Source organism: Protopterus annectens, chromosome 3.part1 (assembly GCF_019279795.1).
Source record: "Protopterus annectens isolate FY-2018-M chromosome 3.part1, PAN1.0, whole genome shotgun sequence".
NCBI classification, from domain to species: domain Eukaryota; kingdom Metazoa; phylum Chordata; order Ceratodontiformes; family Protopteridae; genus Protopterus; species Protopterus annectens.
The window spans coordinates 1,563,347,422-1,563,368,679 of NC_056732.1; the positions used below are offsets into that span (position 1 = coordinate 1,563,347,422).

The following is a 21,258-nucleotide window of genomic DNA, read 5'->3' on the forward strand; positions in this document are numbered from 1 at the left end:
AGTGCTTGCAATTCAGATACTCTTCTAGCTGAAGTAATAGCTGCCAAGAATGCAGTCTTCCAAGAAGGTATTTAAGTCATCTTTGGCTGAAGGTTCAAATGGGGGATGAACAAGAGCTTTGTAAGATCGGAGTTAAATCAAAAGGTGCTTCAACAAAATATTAGTTTAAGGGTGTGCACACTTACACAACCAGCTTATTGTACATTTTTTATTTTTTTATATTTTTCCCCTAACAGAGTTTTTGTTTTTCTATTGAATTGCACAAATTATAGGTCACATTAAAGGTGGGAAAAGTTTTGAAATTATTTATTGTGGTGTCATTTTTTTATATCACAAAAACCTGGCATTTTAACAGGGGTGTGTACACTTTTTATATCCACTGTAGTTCACCCTAAAAACTATACAGAAAGCTTCCTAGTACAGACCCTGTATCTCTATCTACACTGAAAACTTGAAATATAGCCTCTTTATTGCATAGCCTATAAAGTAATTTAATTTCAGATATTTTTCTAAAGTTTGCAGGATTGAAGTAAACCATCCAGTTTCCTCTGTTAACATATACATTTAAACATTTACAATAATGCATGTACATTTCTGTTCTCTTCAGGAGGGCACACTTTGGATACCTTTAAGCACAAGCTCTTTACAAAATACCCTTTCGACACAAACATCTGTACAGAGCAGTTTGATATACACATGACATACAGTTCTAATACATTTGTAATGCAAGCATCTTATATGACCTACAGTTCTAATGCATTTGTAAAATCAGCATCTTGTATACATTAGTTTGATATTCACAAATGACATATAATTATTTACAAAATTCCAGCTAGCTGTGCTGACAGTATTTTGTCACAAGATACGTTACAGATCTTAAGAGAAAATTAATGCTATTAATGCATAGTCATCTTGCTAAATACCAGATATCCTTCTCAGTAGTCATACCGAGACATCATTCAGCATGGTTTCATGATTCTCTATGCTGACCTTCAGATATACTGATTTTCTAGAGAATGCATTGTCTCTTATATATTGGTATTCTCCTGCTTGTGCAAATCTTTCTCAACCTTTGATTCCCCTCTTATTTTTGCTGTGTCCCAATCCCTACGAGCTACACACTCTAGGGACCTAAACCTCGTCACCACAATAAACAGAACATGCTGGAGGGATAGATTCCTGTCCCAGAGATTTCCCATACTCTGGAACAAACTACCTATCTATATCAAACAAAGCTCCTCATTAGCACTCTTCAAGAAAAATCTTGATGATTGGATGGGAGATAGGAAATTCATCACGGGGATCACTTCTGTGGCTCTGCTCGACAGTGGCACAGGAAAATAATTTTCTTGGGTGGCGAAAGCCAGGGTACCTTTGGCTAGACTTATACAGGCCCTAGGGCCAATAGCCTAGTACCTACCTATGAACTTATGTTCATTGTACCTTTAGTCCAAGCAGGCACACAAAATATTAATGTCAAAGATCTGAGATAGATAAACCTTTCAGAAAATGTCTAGCTGTAAAAATAACATGTTCAGATCAGAAGATCTAAGAAAAAAAGTATTTGCTGACATCACTACCTGAACATTTTTTTTCTTTTACCTAGCTTAACCAGAATTTCAGAAATTTTGTGGGGTTTCTATTGCCAACTGTATTCCAGCTCATTAACTGAAGCCTGTAAGCACATAGTATTGTCTTTGTTCTATTGGCTTCAAATGAATAGAAATACTTTATTCCTTAAAAATTCTTTACCTAATGGCTGCATTTCCTTAGATTATTTCATGCACTTTCCTGAAATTTGATGTGCCTCAATAAATAATTTTAGTAGGCATTTGGGGAAAAATTTGAACTTTAGATATGTAAAAGTTCAATAACCAAGCACAAGGCACAAAACAGACCAATAACCAACAAGTACCTCGAACAACAAAACATCCACAAAGAACAGAGGGTAATCACTGAACAGACTCCATAAAATGTCTCTTTATTAAACACATTAAATTTTAAGTTTAATGTTTTTGTCTCATGTAAGATTTCGTCAGAACTGACACTTCTAATAAAAACTCACATTAAAAATCCCTAGGTACATTCTGATTGTTGACCAGTATTACACTTCTTGTTGCATCATTTCCTCATTAATCAAAATAAATCAAGTACAATTAATTTAAAAAGTGGCATAATGTCAAACTCAAAACAATACACTTTAAAATAAATAAATTAATATATATTAAATAGTTAATTCATGTTAAATACTAACACATTCTATAACAATACAAATACACACAACAGAAAATAAGAAGTTATGTACCTACCATAACGTTCCATGTTAGTTGTCTTCTCTCGCCTTCTTTCTTGCTTGATGGGTTCGGAGCCGATCCTCGGCTCCGACTCGGCACTTGCTTTAGCTCGAGAACTCCTTTTACCAGCTCGAGGCAGCCCCATATCCCATGATGCAAGGCGGTAAGTACCCAGATCTCGTTTGTTGACAAAGGGCAATAACACCAAGCATAAAATACTTCCCAAAGGAAGAAGAAACTTACAGATGGAAAAGGACCAGGTCTGAATGGTCTTTAGCATAATAGTTTCTTATACAAGGTCTGTCCAGGCCAGGGGAAGGAGGGAGGGTCGCAAGAAAGAAGGCGAGAAGACAACTAACATGGAACGTTATGGTAGGTACATAACTTCTTAATGTTAAGTTGTCAATCTCGCCTTCATTCTTGCTTGATGGGACCGCGTCCCTAGCACCTCTATCCTGGGTGGCTCAATGGAACAAACTCTTGAGGACTGTAGAGCCAAAACTGGCTCTGTCCCTGGAGGCCAAGTCCAATTTGTAATGGGAAACAAAAGTGTGAGGAGTGGCCCAAGTGGGCGCTGCACAAATAGTGTCCAAAGGAAGTCTAGCTTGAAAAGCTGTAGAAGTGGCTAAACTCCTAGTTGAATGTGCTTTAGGTTTTGAGCACAGCTGTTTACCCTGAGCATGAATTTCAGTGATGACCGAAGAAAGCCATCTGGACAAAGTCACTTTAGAAACAGGAAGGCCTTTTTATTATCCGCATAGGAAACAAAAGTTGATCAGATTTTCTAAATTTTTCTGTTCTGTCCAAATAATATCTAAGTTGACGCTGGACGTCAAGATAATGTAGCTTTTGTTCACCTCTATCTGAATACTTTGGAAAAATACAGGAGATCAATGGATTGATTCAGATTGTTCTTTGAAGCGACCTTAGGTAAAAAGGACGGATTAGTTCTCAAAGATACTCTGTCTTTGTGAAAAATCAAATAGGGGGGTCGAACCGAAAGAGCATGAAGTTCAGACACCCTCCTGGCAGATGTAATAGCCACTAGGAATAAAGTTTTCCAAGAAAGATATTTCAGGGAACAAGAAACAGCTGGCTCGAAAGGGGAAAGAATCAAGGATGTCAGCACTAAATTTAGATCCCACTGAGGAGGAGGATTCCTGATTGGAGGCTTTAGTAGGAAAATTCCTTTCAAGAAGGCCCTGCAGAGCCTATGGGACATAATATTATGATCTGCTATCCCGACATGAAAATTGGAAATAGCAGCCAATTGAACTCTGACTGTGGAAGAAGAGGAGCCTGCATGAAAAATCTCTGCTAAGAAGTCCAGAACTGCCTGAACAGGGGCAGTAAAAGGATCAATATTTTGGGCCTTGGCCCAATAAGAGAAACGTTTCCATTTGCTTGTGTAAATCCTCCTGGTAGAGGATTTTAGTGAAGCTACTATGATGTCTCTAACTGGGTTAGAGATCAAAGGAAGCCTGGCTAAGGAAGGAAGTGGAGCAACCATGCTGTGAGGTTGAGAGAAGGGATTGACCGGTGCAGCTGACCGGATTGGTGAATCAGTAGATCTGGCACTGGGTCCAGATGCCACGGCTGCACCAAAAGATGATGATGGAGGAACGGGAACCAAACTTGTCGAGGCCAGTAAGGGGCAATGAGAATCAATTTGGCTCTCAAAACGGTAGCTTTCTGGATTACCTGAGGGATCAGAGGAAATGGAGGGAAGGCATAAAGAAGTCCCTGGGGCCAATCCTGGGTCAGAGCGTCTCTGGGGGGATGGCCTGATAGAGGGAAGAGGCTGAAGAAGTCTGGACATTTGCTGTTTTGGGGAGTAGCAAAAAGATCGCAACATGGACGACCCCATTCCAGAAAAATCTCTTCCGCTATGGATTGCTTGAGAGACCACTCGTGAGGCATGAAGATAGCTCTGCTCAATCTGTCCGCTATAATGTTGGTTTTCCCAGGGATATGCGTTGCTACCAGAAACCGATGAGAGGAGATCGCCCATTGCCAAAGTCTGAGCGCTTCTCGACACAAGGGGTAGGACTTGGTTCCGCCCTGTTTGTTGATATACCAAACTACAGACATGTTGTCTGTGTGGACTGCAATAGTCCCTACGGGAAGAAAGTCGTTGAGGGCTTGCAACGTTAAAAGCACTGCTCTCATCTCCAGGACATTTATGTGCAGATGGTACTCGAACGGCTGCCACGTCCCATGAACCATCCTGCCCTGATAATGACCCCCCCACCCGATCAGGGAGGCATCCGTGGTGACAGTGGCTATCGGGGACGGAGGTACAAAGCACCTGCCTTGGTGAAGCTGAGACGATGTGATCCACCAAGCAAGATGTTCTTTGCATGTTTGTGTCACCAGAATCTGGTGACACATTGGGAGTTGCTGGTATGACCACTGTGTGAACAGCATCCACTGAAGGAGGCGCATGTAGAATCGAGCCAGGGGAAGAAGAGTAATGGCCGCAGCCATGAGACCTAATACTTTTAGAACCATTCTGGCCTGTACTTTCTTGCTGGCCAGAATGATCCTGACATGAGTCTGAATGTCTGAAACTCTTTGTTCTGTAAGGGTAGCTGACATCCGAACAGTGTTTAAGTTTGCCTATGAAGGTAATAGACTGGCAGGGCGATAAGGATGACTTTTCGAAGTTGATTGAGATGCCCAAATGAGAACAAAGGTCTATTGTGTAATCCCTGGCTTGTATAAGCTGATGCCTGGTGGTGGCTGACAGGAGCCAGTCGTCGAGATACGGAAACACCTGGAATCCTTGACGTCTCAGGTGAGCCGTGACCACTGCCATGCATTTGGTGAACACTCTGGGGCTGTAGTGAGACCAAAGGGCAGGGCTCTGAACTGGAAGTGACTGGACCCCAGCCGGAAGCGGAGAAATCTCCTGGAGCGTCTGTGAATTTTGATGTGATAGTACGCATCCTGAAGATCTATTGAGCACATCCAGTTGTCCTTCTGTAAGAAGGGCAGAATTGACTGAAGAGTGACCATTCGAAATCTTGTCTTCCTGTCAGACTTGTTGAGTCTGCTGAGATCCAATATTGGTCTCCAGTCTCCCGTCTTTTTGGGGACCAAAAAGAACCTTGAGTAGATTCCGGGCTCTGAATGGTCTAATGTAACTGGCTGAATGGCTCTTTTTTGCAGTAGTTTTGCGATTTCTAACTCTGCAATGTCCCTTAGACCGGGTGGTACATCTGGAAGGGAACTTGAGGGAAGGGACTTTCCTCGAAAGGAATTATGTAACCCTTGGATATGATCGACTGTACCCATCTGTCATGGATGAGGGAATGCCAGGCTTCTGGGTACAGTGATAATCTTCCCCCGACTGCCTCCAAGGAGGGACAGCCGGGCAACACCTCAGGGATGCTGAAAGGGCTTATCAGAGAGAGGCTCTCTGTTTCCCTGGTTCTTCGGACCCCCTCTGCCTCTAGAGCGGCATCTGTTGTTGTTACCCCCTCTGCCTCTAGGGGTAAACTGACCACGTGAATCCGGCGTGACTCCTTGGGATTTACGGAACCACATCTTCCCACCCTTCTGTCCTTTTGGATAAGGCCTAGAAGGGGTGGAAAAACGGACTCCAACAGCAGAAAGAGTCTTGCCGTCCTGCTCACACCTGGTCAAGGTTTCCTTCACCTGAGGGCCAAACAAAGCTGACCCATCAAAGGGAGAATTTGTGAAGGACGCCTTAAAGGGATCCATAAAATCACATAGCCGCATCCAGGCTTGGCGTCTAAGAGCCACACCTGTGCCTCGGCTCTACTCGCTCCATCCGCAGCATAAGATATTAGCCGCATGGAGGAGTTAGCAATGGAATTGAGGGTTCCTAGCTGCGAAGCAATCTTTTCTTGAGCCCCTGCAGCTGTAGGATCCTGAACTACTTCTCCCAGCTCCTTGAGGATATCTCTTTGGAGTCTGGTGAAGTGACATAGGTAATTCAGCGGCGCATAGCAAAGGTCGCTGAGGAAAACATCCGCTTACCGTACCTATCCATGGTCCTAGAGTCCTTATTAGGAGGATGGACGGGCACGGAAGGATCTGCAAGTTCCTTTTTGGTGGCCGCAGCCACCACCATGGCATCAGCGGGGACACCCTTGGTAAGGAATTGTTTGTCACTAGGGGCAGTGATAAATTTAGAAGGCCTCCTAGGGACTGGCTCTACAGAGTCAGGAGCTGCCCACTTCGTGCAATAACCTGCATAAGGGGTCGAAGGCGGAGACACCCAGGAGGTGGAGGGCCGAGATCCAAACGCCTCTAGGTATACTGACTCATCCTCAGAGGGATTGTTGGTGGGCCAGTTTCCCTCTGTTTCAGAAGTTCTAGGATGTCTGAAAAGGAGACATCCTCAGAGGGGATCTAGGGATCCCTCTGACTCATCAAAGTCAGTATCCGAAGTGACAGACTCGGGGGTGTCTACATGCTTCCTCTTACAAGTCCTCTTCCTAGGAGGATCTCCCGAAACATCAGGAGAATCCTCGGAAGAGGGAAATTCCCAATGGGGAAACCTGAGGCGGAGGATCTCTGGGTCCTGTAGCAAGAGAAGTGGCAGAGATGTCAACAGGTACAATAGAGGGAGGAGCTACGGGAAGAGACTGCTGACTGATACCAGTGGCCAGTACACTCTTCATCACCTCGAATGCTCCCCTCCCAGGCAGGTCCGAGAGAACCCGCTCCGAAGAGCTAGGAACTCCAGGGACCACCGAAAGGGAAGCATCCGAGGCAGATGTCGGAGCCGAGCTCACCAAGGCCGAGGCTCCAAGGGGAAGAGTGGGTTCGGACAAGGGTCCGATGCCACTCACCCCCTCGGAGGAGACCATGGAAGCCCGACCACCGAATCCCTCTAAGGAAGAGGAGATAAGAGTAGAGGCTGAAGGAACAGAAGGGGGTATCCGTCCTCCAGCCGTAGCAGTAACCATGCCCGAAGACTCCAACTCCAAGCTCTGGGGTAGAGTTGAAGGAGGAACTGTAACGGGGTGTGGACCAACAGTCGTCTGCTGAGACGGACTGTGAAGCATTTGGGCCAGTACCTGTGACTTGAGCAATCTGCTGACCACTCTCTCTAGGTCATGGTCTGACAACCTGGATGACCTTGAAGATCGGCTCCGATGGCTCCGTTCCGATAGAAGAGGTGAAGCCGGAGCGGAAAGTACCGGCCCCAAGGAAGGAGCCCCCGACCTCTTCCTGGAATGACCCACCGGACCCGATGCTACAGATCCTGTCGGCGCAGACTTCTCGGAGCCGACAGAGCTCGATGTATCAGCTCCAGCCGGAGCCGATACAGCCACCAAAGTAACGGTGTCGGAGCCGATCGGAGCCGACACCGATGCCTGTGCCACATGGGTGTCGGAGCCGATCGGAGCCGACATCGGTGAACAATACAGTTTCGGCACCGATAGCCATCGGTGCCGAAGGCTGTCAAGCCAGAATCGGCTCCAGCGAGCCGATCTCGACTCAATGCAGTCGGAGCCGAGGCCGCAGGCTTAGAAACAGAAGCCTGGGCCTTGGAAACTCTTGCTGGTTTCGGTGGAGCCGACTTAGCCGGAGAGCCCTCCGGCTTAAGAAGGCCCCTAAGAACCAGTTTGTTATGTCTCTCCTGCAGGACTCTCTGGCTGAAGGAGTGACAAATAGCACAGGAGTCCTGCAGGTGAAGAGGGCCCAGACAATACAGGCAAGAAGTGTGACCGTCTGTCAGAGACATTTTCTGACAGCACGAGTCACACTTCTTAAAACCTGAAACCCTCTCCTTTGACATGGTGCCGAACACACAATACACACACACACACACCAGTCAAAAATAAATTAAATTACACAAAATACCAAGAGGTATTCTATAAAAAACACCAACACACACACCCTAACGGGGGGGGATGGGATAGGGGATAACTAAGAAAAATTTAAAAAAGACAGGGAATTTCTGTCAGCAAGGGATAGAAATTAAATTTAAACTATCAAAAAATTAGTTTTTGACTAAAAAGGGGCTTGAAATCACAAAGTGAAACAACTTACCAGGAGCTGGTAAAAAGAAGACCTCCCAAGCGAAGCGGCAAACGAGATCTGGGTACTTACCGCCTTGCATCATGGGATATGGGGCTGCCTCGAGCTGGTAAAAGGAGTTCTCAAGCTAAAGCAAGTGCCGAGTCGGAGCCGAGGATCGGCTCCGAACCCATCAAGCAAGAATGAAGGCGAGATTGACAACTTAACATAAATCCATTTAAAAAAAAGTTGATGACATAAAGAAAGGGCAGTGACACAACCAACGGAAACATGATATAATAATAATAATAGTAATAATAATAATAATAATAATAATCAAGGGTGCACTTAGAGTTTAGCTGCCCTTACTTTTTAACACTGGGGCTATGTTTTTTTTTTCAGAAAGTTCCCAAACTGTTTTGTTGGTTTGGGGCACCTTAACCTAAACTTTTTGGTAAATTCATTGTTTTATTACTCTATTAAACTTGTTAGTTAAACTCTGCACAAATGTCTGGCTAGACACCTAGAGAACTGACATTGTAAGATGGAACAGTTTACTCATTATTTTATTGTTATAGCATGATGCAACATAAGACTGGTGGCTTCATATCAGATAATCCCTACTAACCATAACAGTTAGCTATGTACTCACCATAACGATTGATGTACGTGGTCCATCTCGCCTACATTCCTTACTCACGGGTTCGGAGCCGAGAATCGGCTCCGACTCGGCCAAATCTTTCTAGCACGAAGTCTCTAACTGGCTGGGCTAACCCGGTATCCCAGGGTGCACCTCGCCTTAGCCCCAGATCTTCTTTGCAATCATAACAATCATAACACTCATAACCCATACTCAATAAACACTGGAAGAAATCCAGCCAGATAGGGGAACAGATCACTGACCTTGAAGGGTCCACGGAGCCAATAAAAATTCTTCCAATTTCTCTAGGAAGGGGGCAGGTGGGAGGGTACGTAGGAATGTAGGCGAGATGGACCACATACATCGATTGTTATGGTGAGTACATAACTAACTGATGTTATGTGGTCCTATCTCGCCTACATTCCTTACTCACGGGACAGCGTCCCCAGCACCTCTATCCTGGGAGGCTCATAAGAAGATACTCCTGAGAACCGTGGAACCAAAGGAAGCCCGGCCCCTAGAAGTCATGTCCAGCTTGTAATGAGTAATAAAAGTGTTGGGAGAAGCCCAAGTTGCCGCAGCGCAAATATCATCCAAAGAAAGCCTAGCATGGAAAGCTACTGACGTAGACATAGCCCTGGTAGAATGAGCCTTGACGGGAAAGGGTAAAGTTCTGTCTGCTGATGAGTAGATGAATGAAATACAGTCTATGATCCATTTGGAAATAGTGCACTTGGAAATAGGACAACCTGCTTTGTTCACTGAAAAGGACACAAACAATTGATCAGATTTCCTAACTTGCTTCGTCCTATGTAAATAAAATCTCAGTTGTCTGTGCACATCCAAAAGATGAAACCTGAACTCTGCTTTATTGGAAAAGTTTGGAAAAAACACTGGTAGCTCAATAGATTGATGAAGACTGACAGGGGATGACACCTTCGGAAGAAAAGATGGGTTAAGCCTGAGAGAGACTCTGTCCTTGTGAAAAGACCAAATATGGAGGTTTAATGGACAAGGTTTGAAGTTCTAATACCCTCCTGCACGATGTAATGGCTATCAGAAAAGCCGTCTTCCAAGATAAGAATTTTAAGTCGCAAGTGGCAGCCGGTTCAAAGGGTGGTGACGTAATAGCTTGTAGCACAAGGTTCAGGTCCCATGGCAGTACAGGCTCAGAAACTGGGGGACGAAGTAACCACGCGCCTGAGGGTTCGCAGGGATGGATGAAGTTGTCCTGACATGTGAATCAGGAGGTCCAGCACTGGGTCCAAGGTCCACGGACCGTCCAGTGCGTACCGTTGAAGAAAGGGGAACCATACTTGTCGAGGTCAGTGTGGAGCAATAAGAATCACCCTGCTTCCCAAGGATATGGCTTTCTGTATCACTCTTGGCAACAGAGGAAATGGAGGGAAAGCGTAGACCAGACCGGGAGGCCAATCATGTGTTAGAGGGTCCCTGGGAGATTCCCCCTGTGGGGGGATCAGAGTGAAGTACTTGCTGCATTTGGCACTGAGGGGGCTGGCGAAGAGATCGCAGCAAGACTGACCCCACTTTTTGAAGATCTGAACTGCCACTCGGTTGTTCAGGGACCACTCGTGAGGCATCAGAATAGCTCTGCTTAGCCTGTCCGCTATCATGATGGATTTCCCCGGAATGTGCGTTGCCACTAGAAACCGTTGGGAAGACACTGCCCACTGCCACACTCGCATGGCCTCTCTGCAGAGGGGATAAGATTTGGTTCCCCCCTGCTTGTTCAGGTACCACACTACGGATATGTTGTTCGAGGGAATTGCAATCGTTCCCAGAGGTAGAGAGTCCTGGAGTGCTCGCAATGCCAGAAACACGGCTCTCATTTCCAGAACATTGATGTGCAAGTGTACCTCGTGGTCTTGCCAGGTGCCTTGGACCGTCCTGCCTAGATAATGCCCCCCTACCCCATCTGGGAGGCGTCCGTAGTCACCGTGGCCACTGGAGACATAGGAACCAAGCGCCTTCCTCTGTCCAGATTGGAGGAGCATAGCCACCACAGGAGGTCCTGTTTGCATCACTCCGTGAGAAGTATCAAGTGGGAAAGAGGAAGCTTTTGAAAGGACCACTGAACCGACAGGAGCTACTGTAGGATCCGCATGTGTAACCTGGCCAGAGGTACCAGCATGATGGTGGAGGCCATGGATCCCAAGAGCTGAAGAACTAACCTGGCCTGAACTTTTCTGAGGGGCAACAGTGCGTGGATCTGAGACTGCAACACCCTTATCCTGTCCTGTGGCAGAAAGGCGCACATTTGAATAGAGTCTAGCTCTGTGCCTATAAAAACAACACGCTGTGAGGGCTGCAAGGCAGACTTTTCCCAGTTCAAAGTAATTCCTAGACGTTGGCAAAGTGAGATGGTCGTCTCCCTGGCTTGAACGAGCAGATGCCTGGTGGGGACGGCGAGAAGCCAGTCGTCCAGATACGGAAACACCTGGAATCCTAGACATCTCAGGTGAGCTGTCACCACTGCCAAACAAACACCCTGGGGGCTGTGGTGAGACCAAAGGGCAGGGCACAAAACTGGAAGTGACTGGCTCCTAGCCGGAAGCGTAAATGACTCCTGGATGCCTTTTCATTTTGATGTGGTAGTAGGCATCCTTGAGATCAATGGAGCACATCCATACTCCTTTCTCCAGCAGTGGAAAAATGGACAGAAGTGTGACCATTCGGAACTTGGACTTCAGAACGTAGCGATTCGGTTGACTGAGATCCAGAATGGGTCTCAGGTCCCCTGTTCTTTTCGGCACCAAAAAGAGTCATGAGTAAGTTCCTGATCCGACATGGTCTGAGGGGACTGTTTGGATGACTCCCTTTTCTAGCAGCTTTGCCATGTCTAGTGCTGCTTGATCCCGTTGACTGGGTGGGACATCCGGGATCCTTCTGACTGGAGGGGGTGTCGACGCAAAGGGAATAGTGTAACCTCCGGTAACTATTCGAAGCACCCAACGATCCTGGGTGATGCTCTCCCAGGCTTCCGGATGCAACGAAATTCAGCCCCCAGCTGGCTCCGGAATAGCACAGTCGGTCAACACCTCAGGAATGCTGGAAGGAAGAGCCGTGAAAAGAATCACGGTCTCCTGAGTTGCGGGGGCCCCCTCTGCCTCTAGGACGGCGTCTTCCAGAATAACCCCCCCCCCTCTGCCTCTGGAGGGGGACTCACCTTGAGCCGTGGGAAAGGACCTCTGAGACTTTTTGAACCACATTTTCCCTCCTCTCTGAGCCTTGGGATAAGGCCTAGAAGGGAAAGAAAAACGGGCCCCTACGGCAGATACGGTCTTTCCCTCCTGTTCGCATGTTGGGAGGATGGCCTAATGATTAAGGTGTTTGCCTTACAAACACAAGGTGCAGGGTTTGAGTCTCACAAGGGATAATTGGCTAAGCTTAAAATGGCTCGCAAGGGCAGTTAGCTTAGTACTAATCTATGAACCTATGAACCTATGGTGAGAGTGTCTTTCACTTTGGGTCCGAAGAGAGAGGACCCATCAAAGGGGGCATCAGTGAAGGAAGACTTAAAGGCCTCCGCGAAATGACACAGGCGCATCCAGGCTTGCCTTCTGAGAGCTACGCCTGAGCTAGATGCCCTACTCGCCCCTTCGGCTGCATAAGATATGAGCCTCATGGACGAGTTGACAATGGACCCTAGGGTAGACAACTGGGTGTTAACAGTCTGCGCTACCGCCTCAGGCATGTTACCCGTTAGAGTATCTCCTAGCTCCTTCAGGAGATCTCTTTGGAGCCGAGTGAAATGACAGAGGTAATTCAACGACCATAAGGTGAAGGTCGCCGAAGCAGGGTATGCTTCCCATACCGGTCCATACTCCTGGACTCCTTGTTAAGAGGGTGGACTGAAGAATAAGCCTCTGCAACTTCCTGCTGAGTGGCTACCGCCACCACCAAGACATCTGCCAAAACCCCTTTGGTAAGAAACTCTTTGCCCGGGGAAGCAGACAAGAACTTGTTTGGATGTCTGGGCACCGGTTCCACGGAATCAGGGTTCTCCCACACCCTTCGACAAATCAAGTCCAGGAGTTCATTGAAGGGTGGAGACACCCAGGAGGCGGAGGGTTGAGCTCTGAAGGCCTTGAGGAATACCGACTCCTCCTCAGAGGGGGTCTTGGAGGGCCAGTCGCCTCTCTGTCTCAAAATCTCCAGGATGTCGGAGAAAGAGACATCATCGGAGGACGACTTGGGGGACCCCTCTGATTCCTCGAGGTTGGTATCGGAAGTGAGTGACTCATCCTGGGAGTCTATGTGCTTCCTCTTGCACAACTTCTTACTGGGAGGCTCCTCAGGCACTGACTCTGAGGGGCCCTCAGAAAGTAGGGGACCGCTCAAGGGGGTATCCCCAGACCTTTGGGCTCCGCCGTCCATGGAGAGGGGGGCATCAGAGGCTCTAGCCAGGGTGTAAGGGGACGGAGTGACCGATCCAGGTGATGTACCTGATGACCTGGTCAGGGCGCTCCTCATGGCCTCGAAGGCTGGTCCCCCCAGATCCAAGGACCGACCAATCTCCAAGACCACGATCGGAGTCGAGATTTCCTGAACTGAAGCACCGAGAGGGAGGCTCGGAACCGACAGGAGTCCCGAGGCATCCTCCTCGAGTCCGACTGAGGAAACCCAAGTGCTGAAACCAGAGGACGGAGCCGATCTGGTAGGAGCCGAAGCCAGCTCCGATAGACTCGCCCAGGGTATTGGAGCCGACTCCAGAACATCACTCGGCGCGGGGCACTCCTGCTCCGACGACACATGGGTGTTTGGAGGAGGAATTATCGATACAAGCATGGGAACCGGCTCTGGAGCCGACTGGGTCGGAGCCGAAAACAGTTTTGCTAACACTGGCGACTGTAGGAGCCTCTGAACCACCCTATCCACATCCAAATCAGACAGCCTAGAGGATTTGGAAGAAATAGAAGGAGATCTAGATCTCCCAAATGGAGACTCATGCCTGACACTGGGTGACCTGCTCCGTAGAGGTTCCAATAATATCGGAGCCGAGGTCGACCCCAGTACAACAGATACCTCCTGCAGCCCCGAGGACAATGGAGCCGAGGAGCTAGTATCCATATCAGAGTCCTTCTCCTTCGGCCCCGAGGGCAATGGAGCTGAGGATGTAGTGTCCAGTGTCCATTTCCGAGACCTTTTCCTTCGGCCCCGAGGACAGTGGAGCCGAGGAGGAAGTATCCAATTTACAAACCTTCTCCGATGGCTCCGAAGAAGCAGACCAAGCCGGAGATCTTTTCTTGGCCTTAGGAGGCTTAGACTTGGTACTAGAAGGCGGGGACGACTCCAAGGCCTCTTCAAAGGAGGGCTTGATCAGACCCTTCAAAATCAGTTTGTTTTTACGTTCCTGCAGTACCCTAGGGCTAAAAACATGACAGAAACTGCAGGACTCTTGCAAGTGAATAGCACCAAGACAATAAACACAGATGGAGTGCCCATCTGTAATGGACATTTTATGGCCACATTTAGTACACTTCTTAAACCCAGAGGGTTTATGTTCCTTCAGTTCTTTCGACATGGCAAGCAACCGCGCCACACACAACTGACAGAGTCAAACACTAAGGGAGGGTGGGAAGACCGACAAACACTTGACAGGACAAGGAAACGCTAACTTAAACGCTTCCTAAAAACAAATTTTTAACCACTAACACAACAGCAAATCACAACCAGGAGGACACAAAACAGGCCTAGCCCACGAAACAGTACGGATACCACAAACAACTAAACTCTCAACCTCACGCAACAACTATTCAAGCACGAAGAATAGCTATGAAAATAGCTTTTGTCAAAAGGAGACTGCTAAAATACTAAAAGTATTTTAAAAGGGTACTTAACCACAGCCAAGCGAGACCACGTCCTAACTCTACGAGCGGCAAACGAGATCTGGGGCTAGGGCAAGGTGCACCCTGGGATACCGGGTTAGCCCAGCCAATTAGAGACTTTGTGCTAGAAAGATTTGGCCGAGTCGGAGCCGATTCTCGGCTCCAAACCCGTGAGTAAGGAATGTAGGCGAGCTAGGACCACATAACATCCAGAGTTTTTAAATGCAGTGGTGTTTACTTAAACATTCACTCCCTTCCACAGATGAACATCTAGCCACAACCCCTTCCATCCAAATTATGATTTTGAATTGGCATACTAAGAGATACTGTTTCAAGGAACTTGTCTGGCAGTGAGTCCAAACGATTATGACCGTGAGCTGATAAGCTGCTTCATATAGTCCATGATTTGATTCTCTGGCCTCCATTTGGCAGATGTGTGACTGAGCAAGTTCCTTATAAAGACAGTATTTCCTGGCTGAGTCTGAAAAAGGTCCATGTGAATCAGTGTTCTATCCTGGGTAATAAATGCACAGACTTCTACACTGTTTTGAAGCTTGGCATTCCAGAGATATCAGCTGGGTTCTTCATGAAATTTACTTTTATTCCAGCAATTAAAAAGTAGATTTACTATCACATATCAAGACTTACTTAATTATTTGCAAGATAGGAGTTTTCTTTCTCAAAAACAAAAAAAAAATTAAAATGAAACGCTATATCCTAAAAGGCTGCTCAACTTATGGAATGTGAAAAGTTGAATACAAATGGCAAAAGACAACTAATTTCTAAACTATGCAAGTCTTTTTATAGCTGCTGCTTAATAAGCAAAATAAATTCAGCAACTTAAGGTGCAAGTTATTAGGGGATCCCTCTCAACAGAAGGATGGATTAGGCTAAATACTATTACTAATGCCTTACAACCACAACCAAATATAAGACATTTAGTGGGAACCTGCTGCATAGACACTATCTAACACCTAGTAAACTGTATCATATGTTCCCTTCAGTTTCAACTCCATGCTGGAGAGTTAATAGCACAGCAGTTTGGCTTTACCATAAATTGTTTCATTTGTTAAAATTCACTCCAACAACATACATAAGAACTGTGGGATTGCTCTGCTGTACTGCAGATGACAGAGAAAAGTTATTTCTATTGCCCCCTCCCCCCAAGAAATTGCCTTTAAATGTACAACTGCCTGTGGAAGCAACCTGTTTCAATTATTATGATCAATGGTTCTCCATGTTAAAAAAATAAGAATATATGTTAAATCATACTGAATGCGTTAGAGATGAAAAATGGAATGGAAACAAAAAGAATCCAGGTTAAATATCTACTATGGACTGACATGTCATTGCTACCACATCCCTAATGTATAATATATGTTGCAGAAGTGAATCTGTGTTCAGACAAGTAGCTCACATATATGTTATCTGGTCTTCATATATAAAATTAATATTAATCAGATGCTTACATGAGTGCAGATTTTATTCTACTCCACATTTTCTTCTTCTTATTCTTCTCTTCCTTTCTCTCTCTCTTAAATGTTCAGTCCTAGTTATCTATCTATGTATCTATCTATCTATATATCTATCTATCTTATATGGATAGTTTTAGCACTTTTGTAGTGTTTTGCCAGAATAGATTTACTGCACATTGTTTTTATCAAGTAAGATTTATGATACTTGTATATTTTATTAAAGTACTGCCAACAGTGCAGATCCATATGTTTTACAATGCATCTGCAATGAATAAATAAATGTATTTAATGTTTTCAGGACCCCTTATGTATTTCTATCCTCTTCTTGTCCTTTTTTCACCAAACACATTCTTAGTTTTATTGACCAGTTTTAATAAACATGTTTTTCACGAAAACATAAAAGTGGTGATCCATAGGACTGGAAGACTGTATTATATATAAAACCAAGTAGCTGACACTGGTCAGTATGAAGCTATGAGCCTACAATGATGAACCAGCTACCTATAAAATAACGTGGAATGGTACACTGGCTTTTTAACAGTATACACTGTATATGTTGAACTCCATACTATTCATAATAATGGTAACACAGAATTGTAAACATGACATTCGCCCATGAGTTTAGCGTGGTATACTGTGACTGCAGAAAAGAGCCTGAAGTAATATATCAAAAATAATCTGTCATGTTACTGCAGATTAAATGAAATTGTGATGTAACAGAACAGAATGTCTCTGAAACACCTAAATATTATGCATATTAATACTGATGATTTTAACATCTTTATTTACCTGAAAAGCAGGCTCTGTCTTTCTCACAGTTTTCGTCTTTGGACAAATCTGCACAAGTTAAAGGGCATGGAGCACAGTCCTGGATTGCAAGACCATCAGGGCAAATGGTAATGTTCTCACAGCCATCTTCATGACAAGGTTCTGAGAATAAAGACAAATGATTATAAACAACTGGACAGGTAATGTATAGCAGTATGATTATAGCCAGAGAAGCCCCAGATACACCAGTTACTTGGATTAATTTTCCAATACTGACACTGTAGTGCTGCATGAGTGGGTACTCCACTCCTGCATGTGCTATCCTTTGTATGAGCTGTTAAAGAGAGTTCCCATCTGCATGAATTGGTGGTAGCTCAGGTGCATATAAAAGATCTCTTGTTGAGTACTTCTTTATACTGTTATATATTTTAATCAGTTCTGGATTTCACATTTCATGACAGAAGAAATTCTGCACGATCTTCCAATGCTTTTAAAACAACAGACTTGCAGCATTCGTTCCATTCAAACCCACCTGTAACTTTTACAGTTTTATCCTGTGCAGCATAACACTTACTTCTAGAACTCTCTTCATAAACACATTAGAGAAGTTGTCCCCTCCTCAAGCAATGTTACATCTGCTTCTATACATCTAGTATAGTTGTTTTATTAATATTGCTACACCTGTACTTCCTTGTGTGACAAGCTTTGCCTTTAGTCAGTGTTTAAATGTACTATTAGCAATCTTATGCCATGCGGATTTGATGTAGTCATCTGTGAAGTGATCTGCATTGCTTTTCCCTGTGCACATCAAATTTTGTTTTGCTATTTGTCCTTCACACCTAAAAAAGTTTCCCTAAATATATGATCAGGTCACCAGTTATAGCAAACCTATTATTTGCTTGAGACACAGATATCAAGAAATGCATAGACAGTGGCAGAAGTGAAGTGTTAGTTTGATGAATGAATGGCTTTAAAACTATTGGACATTCCGCTGTGTGTGTGTGTGTGTGTGTGTGTGTGTGTGTGTGTGTGTGTGTGTGTGTGTGTGTGTGTGTGTGTGTCTGTGTGTGTGTGTGTGTTATGCACACATATGTGTGAGGAAGAGATAGAGAATGAGTGTGAAGTGTCTAACAGCTTCTAAATCTGTAAAAATGCTTTGAATGCCATTATGCTGTTCAGTGTTGGTCAGTCAATATTATGTTCTCGCACAGGACTGGAACTTAACTGTGCTAAGAGGTGCTAAACAAATTGTTGTTCATCACTTTTCTTATATCAGAAAGAAATTTAACAAAGTGGTCTTTTTTCTTGGATTTATCTTATTCTGCTTTTGTTTATTTTTATTCTCTTTAATAAAACAACAACTTTATATTTTGTAAATGTATCTGCAGTGGTGGTGCTGCGGTAGCGTTGTCGCCTCACAGTAAGACGCTGTCCGGTTTGATTCTCAGCTAGAGCGTCTTCTGCGTGGAGACATGCATGAATGGGCGTACCTTCGTTGAAGGTTGTGTGTCAGGGCTGGCAACTCGGCACGTAAAAATCAACTGCCAATCATTAGTGGACCGGAGTTCCGCTGTGGCGACCCCTAACCGGGAAAAGCCGAAAGACACAACAACAACATTCTTCTACATATTGTACATCATCCTGTACAGACCAGTTAACACCTAATCCCTATTCAAATTGTTAAAGACTTAATTGTCATGAACTGTACATCAGTTCTTTATTCAGTTATTTTTGTATGCAACTATTTTAGAGTATTTATCAGTCTTCTCTGCAAAGGAGCTTAGAAGGGCACAACCTAATTAAAATATGGAATAAATAAAATCATGCTCTTCTACAGTTATTACTTAGGCACTAGATTATTCTTCTTCCCTATCAAATCCTTTATATCTCCTTTATATTCCCACATCACATCAAGGGGCTCCCTTCTTTCTATGGAATAATAAGCTTTTCAGTACCCATGGTTGTTGTCAGGGTAGTGAGAGGTGACAGTGAAGAGTAGGTATTCATCACCTGCACCTAGTAAATATTTTCCATTATTTTCCTACTCCTTAGGTTGGTCCTGCATGCCAAACATGAAGTGCACAAAAATGCCTGTCAGAGGCACCTGCAGTCCCTCACTGATGTTTTATAATGTTCTGTTTTCCAGCAAATTAGACAAAAACTTGCAATTGTGCAGCTAGATATCTGACCCCCAAAACAGGATGTTCTTGTGGAAGAAATATCTGCTCTCTCCTATGAGACTGGAAAGCCGGCCTATCACCACTCACTCAGTAGTGCCCTTCCTGGCTGGTTTGTCATATCATATGCAGAATCCTCTAGTCAAGCATAGGCCACCTGTATTGTTAATATGGTTATGGCCTTTGCACCAGTGGAACAGTCTATCAGAGAGTTGACTTAATTCAGGATGGATTTATAGAAGAGCACTGATATAGTTTTATACTACAGCCAAGGTGGGAAAAGTCTAAACTACATTTAATTCATAAAATGCTTATCCATTCATGATGTGGCTCATAGCATGGGTTCACTGAAAAAGGTGGTCAAAATTATATGCAATTAGAGTTATACATTTCATTTAATTTAACAGATGCAAACAAGTAAAAGGAAATGAATGAATGCAACTTTCTCAGCTTCCAATGTATCAACAAGAACTGCAATACAGTACTTTCTGTAGACTACATTGGGCACAGTAGCTCTTATTCATTAGATATACACCAAAAAAAGAAGTTATGTACTCACCATAACATTCCATGTGAATTGTTCATCTCGCCTTCATTCTTACTAATGGGTTCGGAGCCGATTCTCGGCTTCGACTTGGCCAAATGCAAAAGCTCGAGGTCTTCAACCAGCTAGTGGCCTGCTACATATCCCATGATGCACTGGTGCTTCCCCCAGATCTTGTTTGCTGCCAATAAAGGTATACGCCAACTCTTAACATAGCAATAGCATGGAAAAACACTAGATAAAGGTCAAATACAGTCACACCATGCCTCAATTCTCGGTCCTCAAAATGCCTGGTGGGGGTTGGAGTGTGGGACATAAGAATGAAGGTGAGATGAACAACTCACATGGAACGTTATGGTGAGTACATAACTTCTTTATGCAAAGTTGTTCTATCTCGCCTTCATTATTACTGAAGGAATAGTGTCCCAAGCACCATCTTTCTTGGGTGTCTCACGGGAGTATATTCTTCAGGACAGTGGAAACCAAAGTAAGCCCTGTCCCTGGAGGCCCTATTCACTTTGTAATGAGTGATAAAGGTATGAGGCCTTGATCAAGTAGCTGCTGCACAAATTGTATCTACTGGTAATTTGGCAGAAAAGGCTGAGGAAGTAGATACAGCTCTAGTAGAGTGGGCCTTTATCTTGTCTTCTAATGTTGAATTAAATTAACTGTACATAAAGGAAATAGTCTGATAATCATTTTGATAATGTGTTTTTTACAACAGGAGCACCATTCTTGCAGTCTGAAAAGGAAACAATGAGTTGATCTGTTTTCCTGAAATCCTTGGTCCTGTCCAAATAGAAGTGCAGCTGTCTGTGAATGTCAAGCTTGTGCAGCATATACTCTGCCTTACTGCCATACTTGGGGAAGAATACAGGCAATTCTATATACTGATTGAGATTTGTTTCTGAGCATACCTTTGGTAAAAATGAGGGATTTGTCAAGAGAGACACTCTATCATTATGAAAAATCATGTAAGGGGGTTTTATGGACAAGGCCTGTAACTCTGAAACTCTCCGAGCAGAAGAAATAACTACTAGAAAGATGGTTTTCCATGTAACATATTTTAGGTCACATGAAGAGGCTGGTTCAAAAGGTAGCAGAATTATTAAGAAAAGGGAGATATGATGGGTGGTCTTAAATGTATAGTCCCTTTGAGAAAAGCCTTTGAGAGTCTATGAGACATGATATTAGACCCTTCCTTACCAAGATGGAAGTTGGAGATTGCAGCTAATTGAAATTGAAGAGTTGCAGGAACTGCTCATTCATTGAATAGTTTTGTCAAAAATTCCAAAACAGAAGCTATTGGAACTAAATAAGGATCAATGTGATTTTGTAATGCCCATATCGAAAATCTTTTCCATTTGCTGAGATATAGCTTTCTGGTGGATGATTTGTGAAAGGATGTCAATATATGCTGCACTGCAGCTGAAAGATTCTGAAGCCTGGCTATCTTTGGAACTGGAGCAGCCAAGCTGCCGATTTGAGGGACCGAAGAAACGGATGAAGAGCCC

The 21,258-nt window shown here is 44.5% G+C and overlaps 1 protein-coding gene across 1 annotated transcript in view; it reads right to left on the minus strand.

Moving 5' to 3' along the window:
* LOC122797804 (SCO-spondin-like) overlaps positions 1-21,258 on the minus strand; it is a 4,708,783-nt gene that overhangs the window by 3,260,593 nt on the left and 1,426,932 nt on the right. The window contains exon 37 of the mRNA XM_044066325.1: positions 17,045-17,185. Coding sequence (XP_043922260.1) covers positions 17,045-17,185 — 141 coding nt within the window. The remainder of the gene's footprint in view (positions 1-17,044; positions 17,186-21,258) is intronic.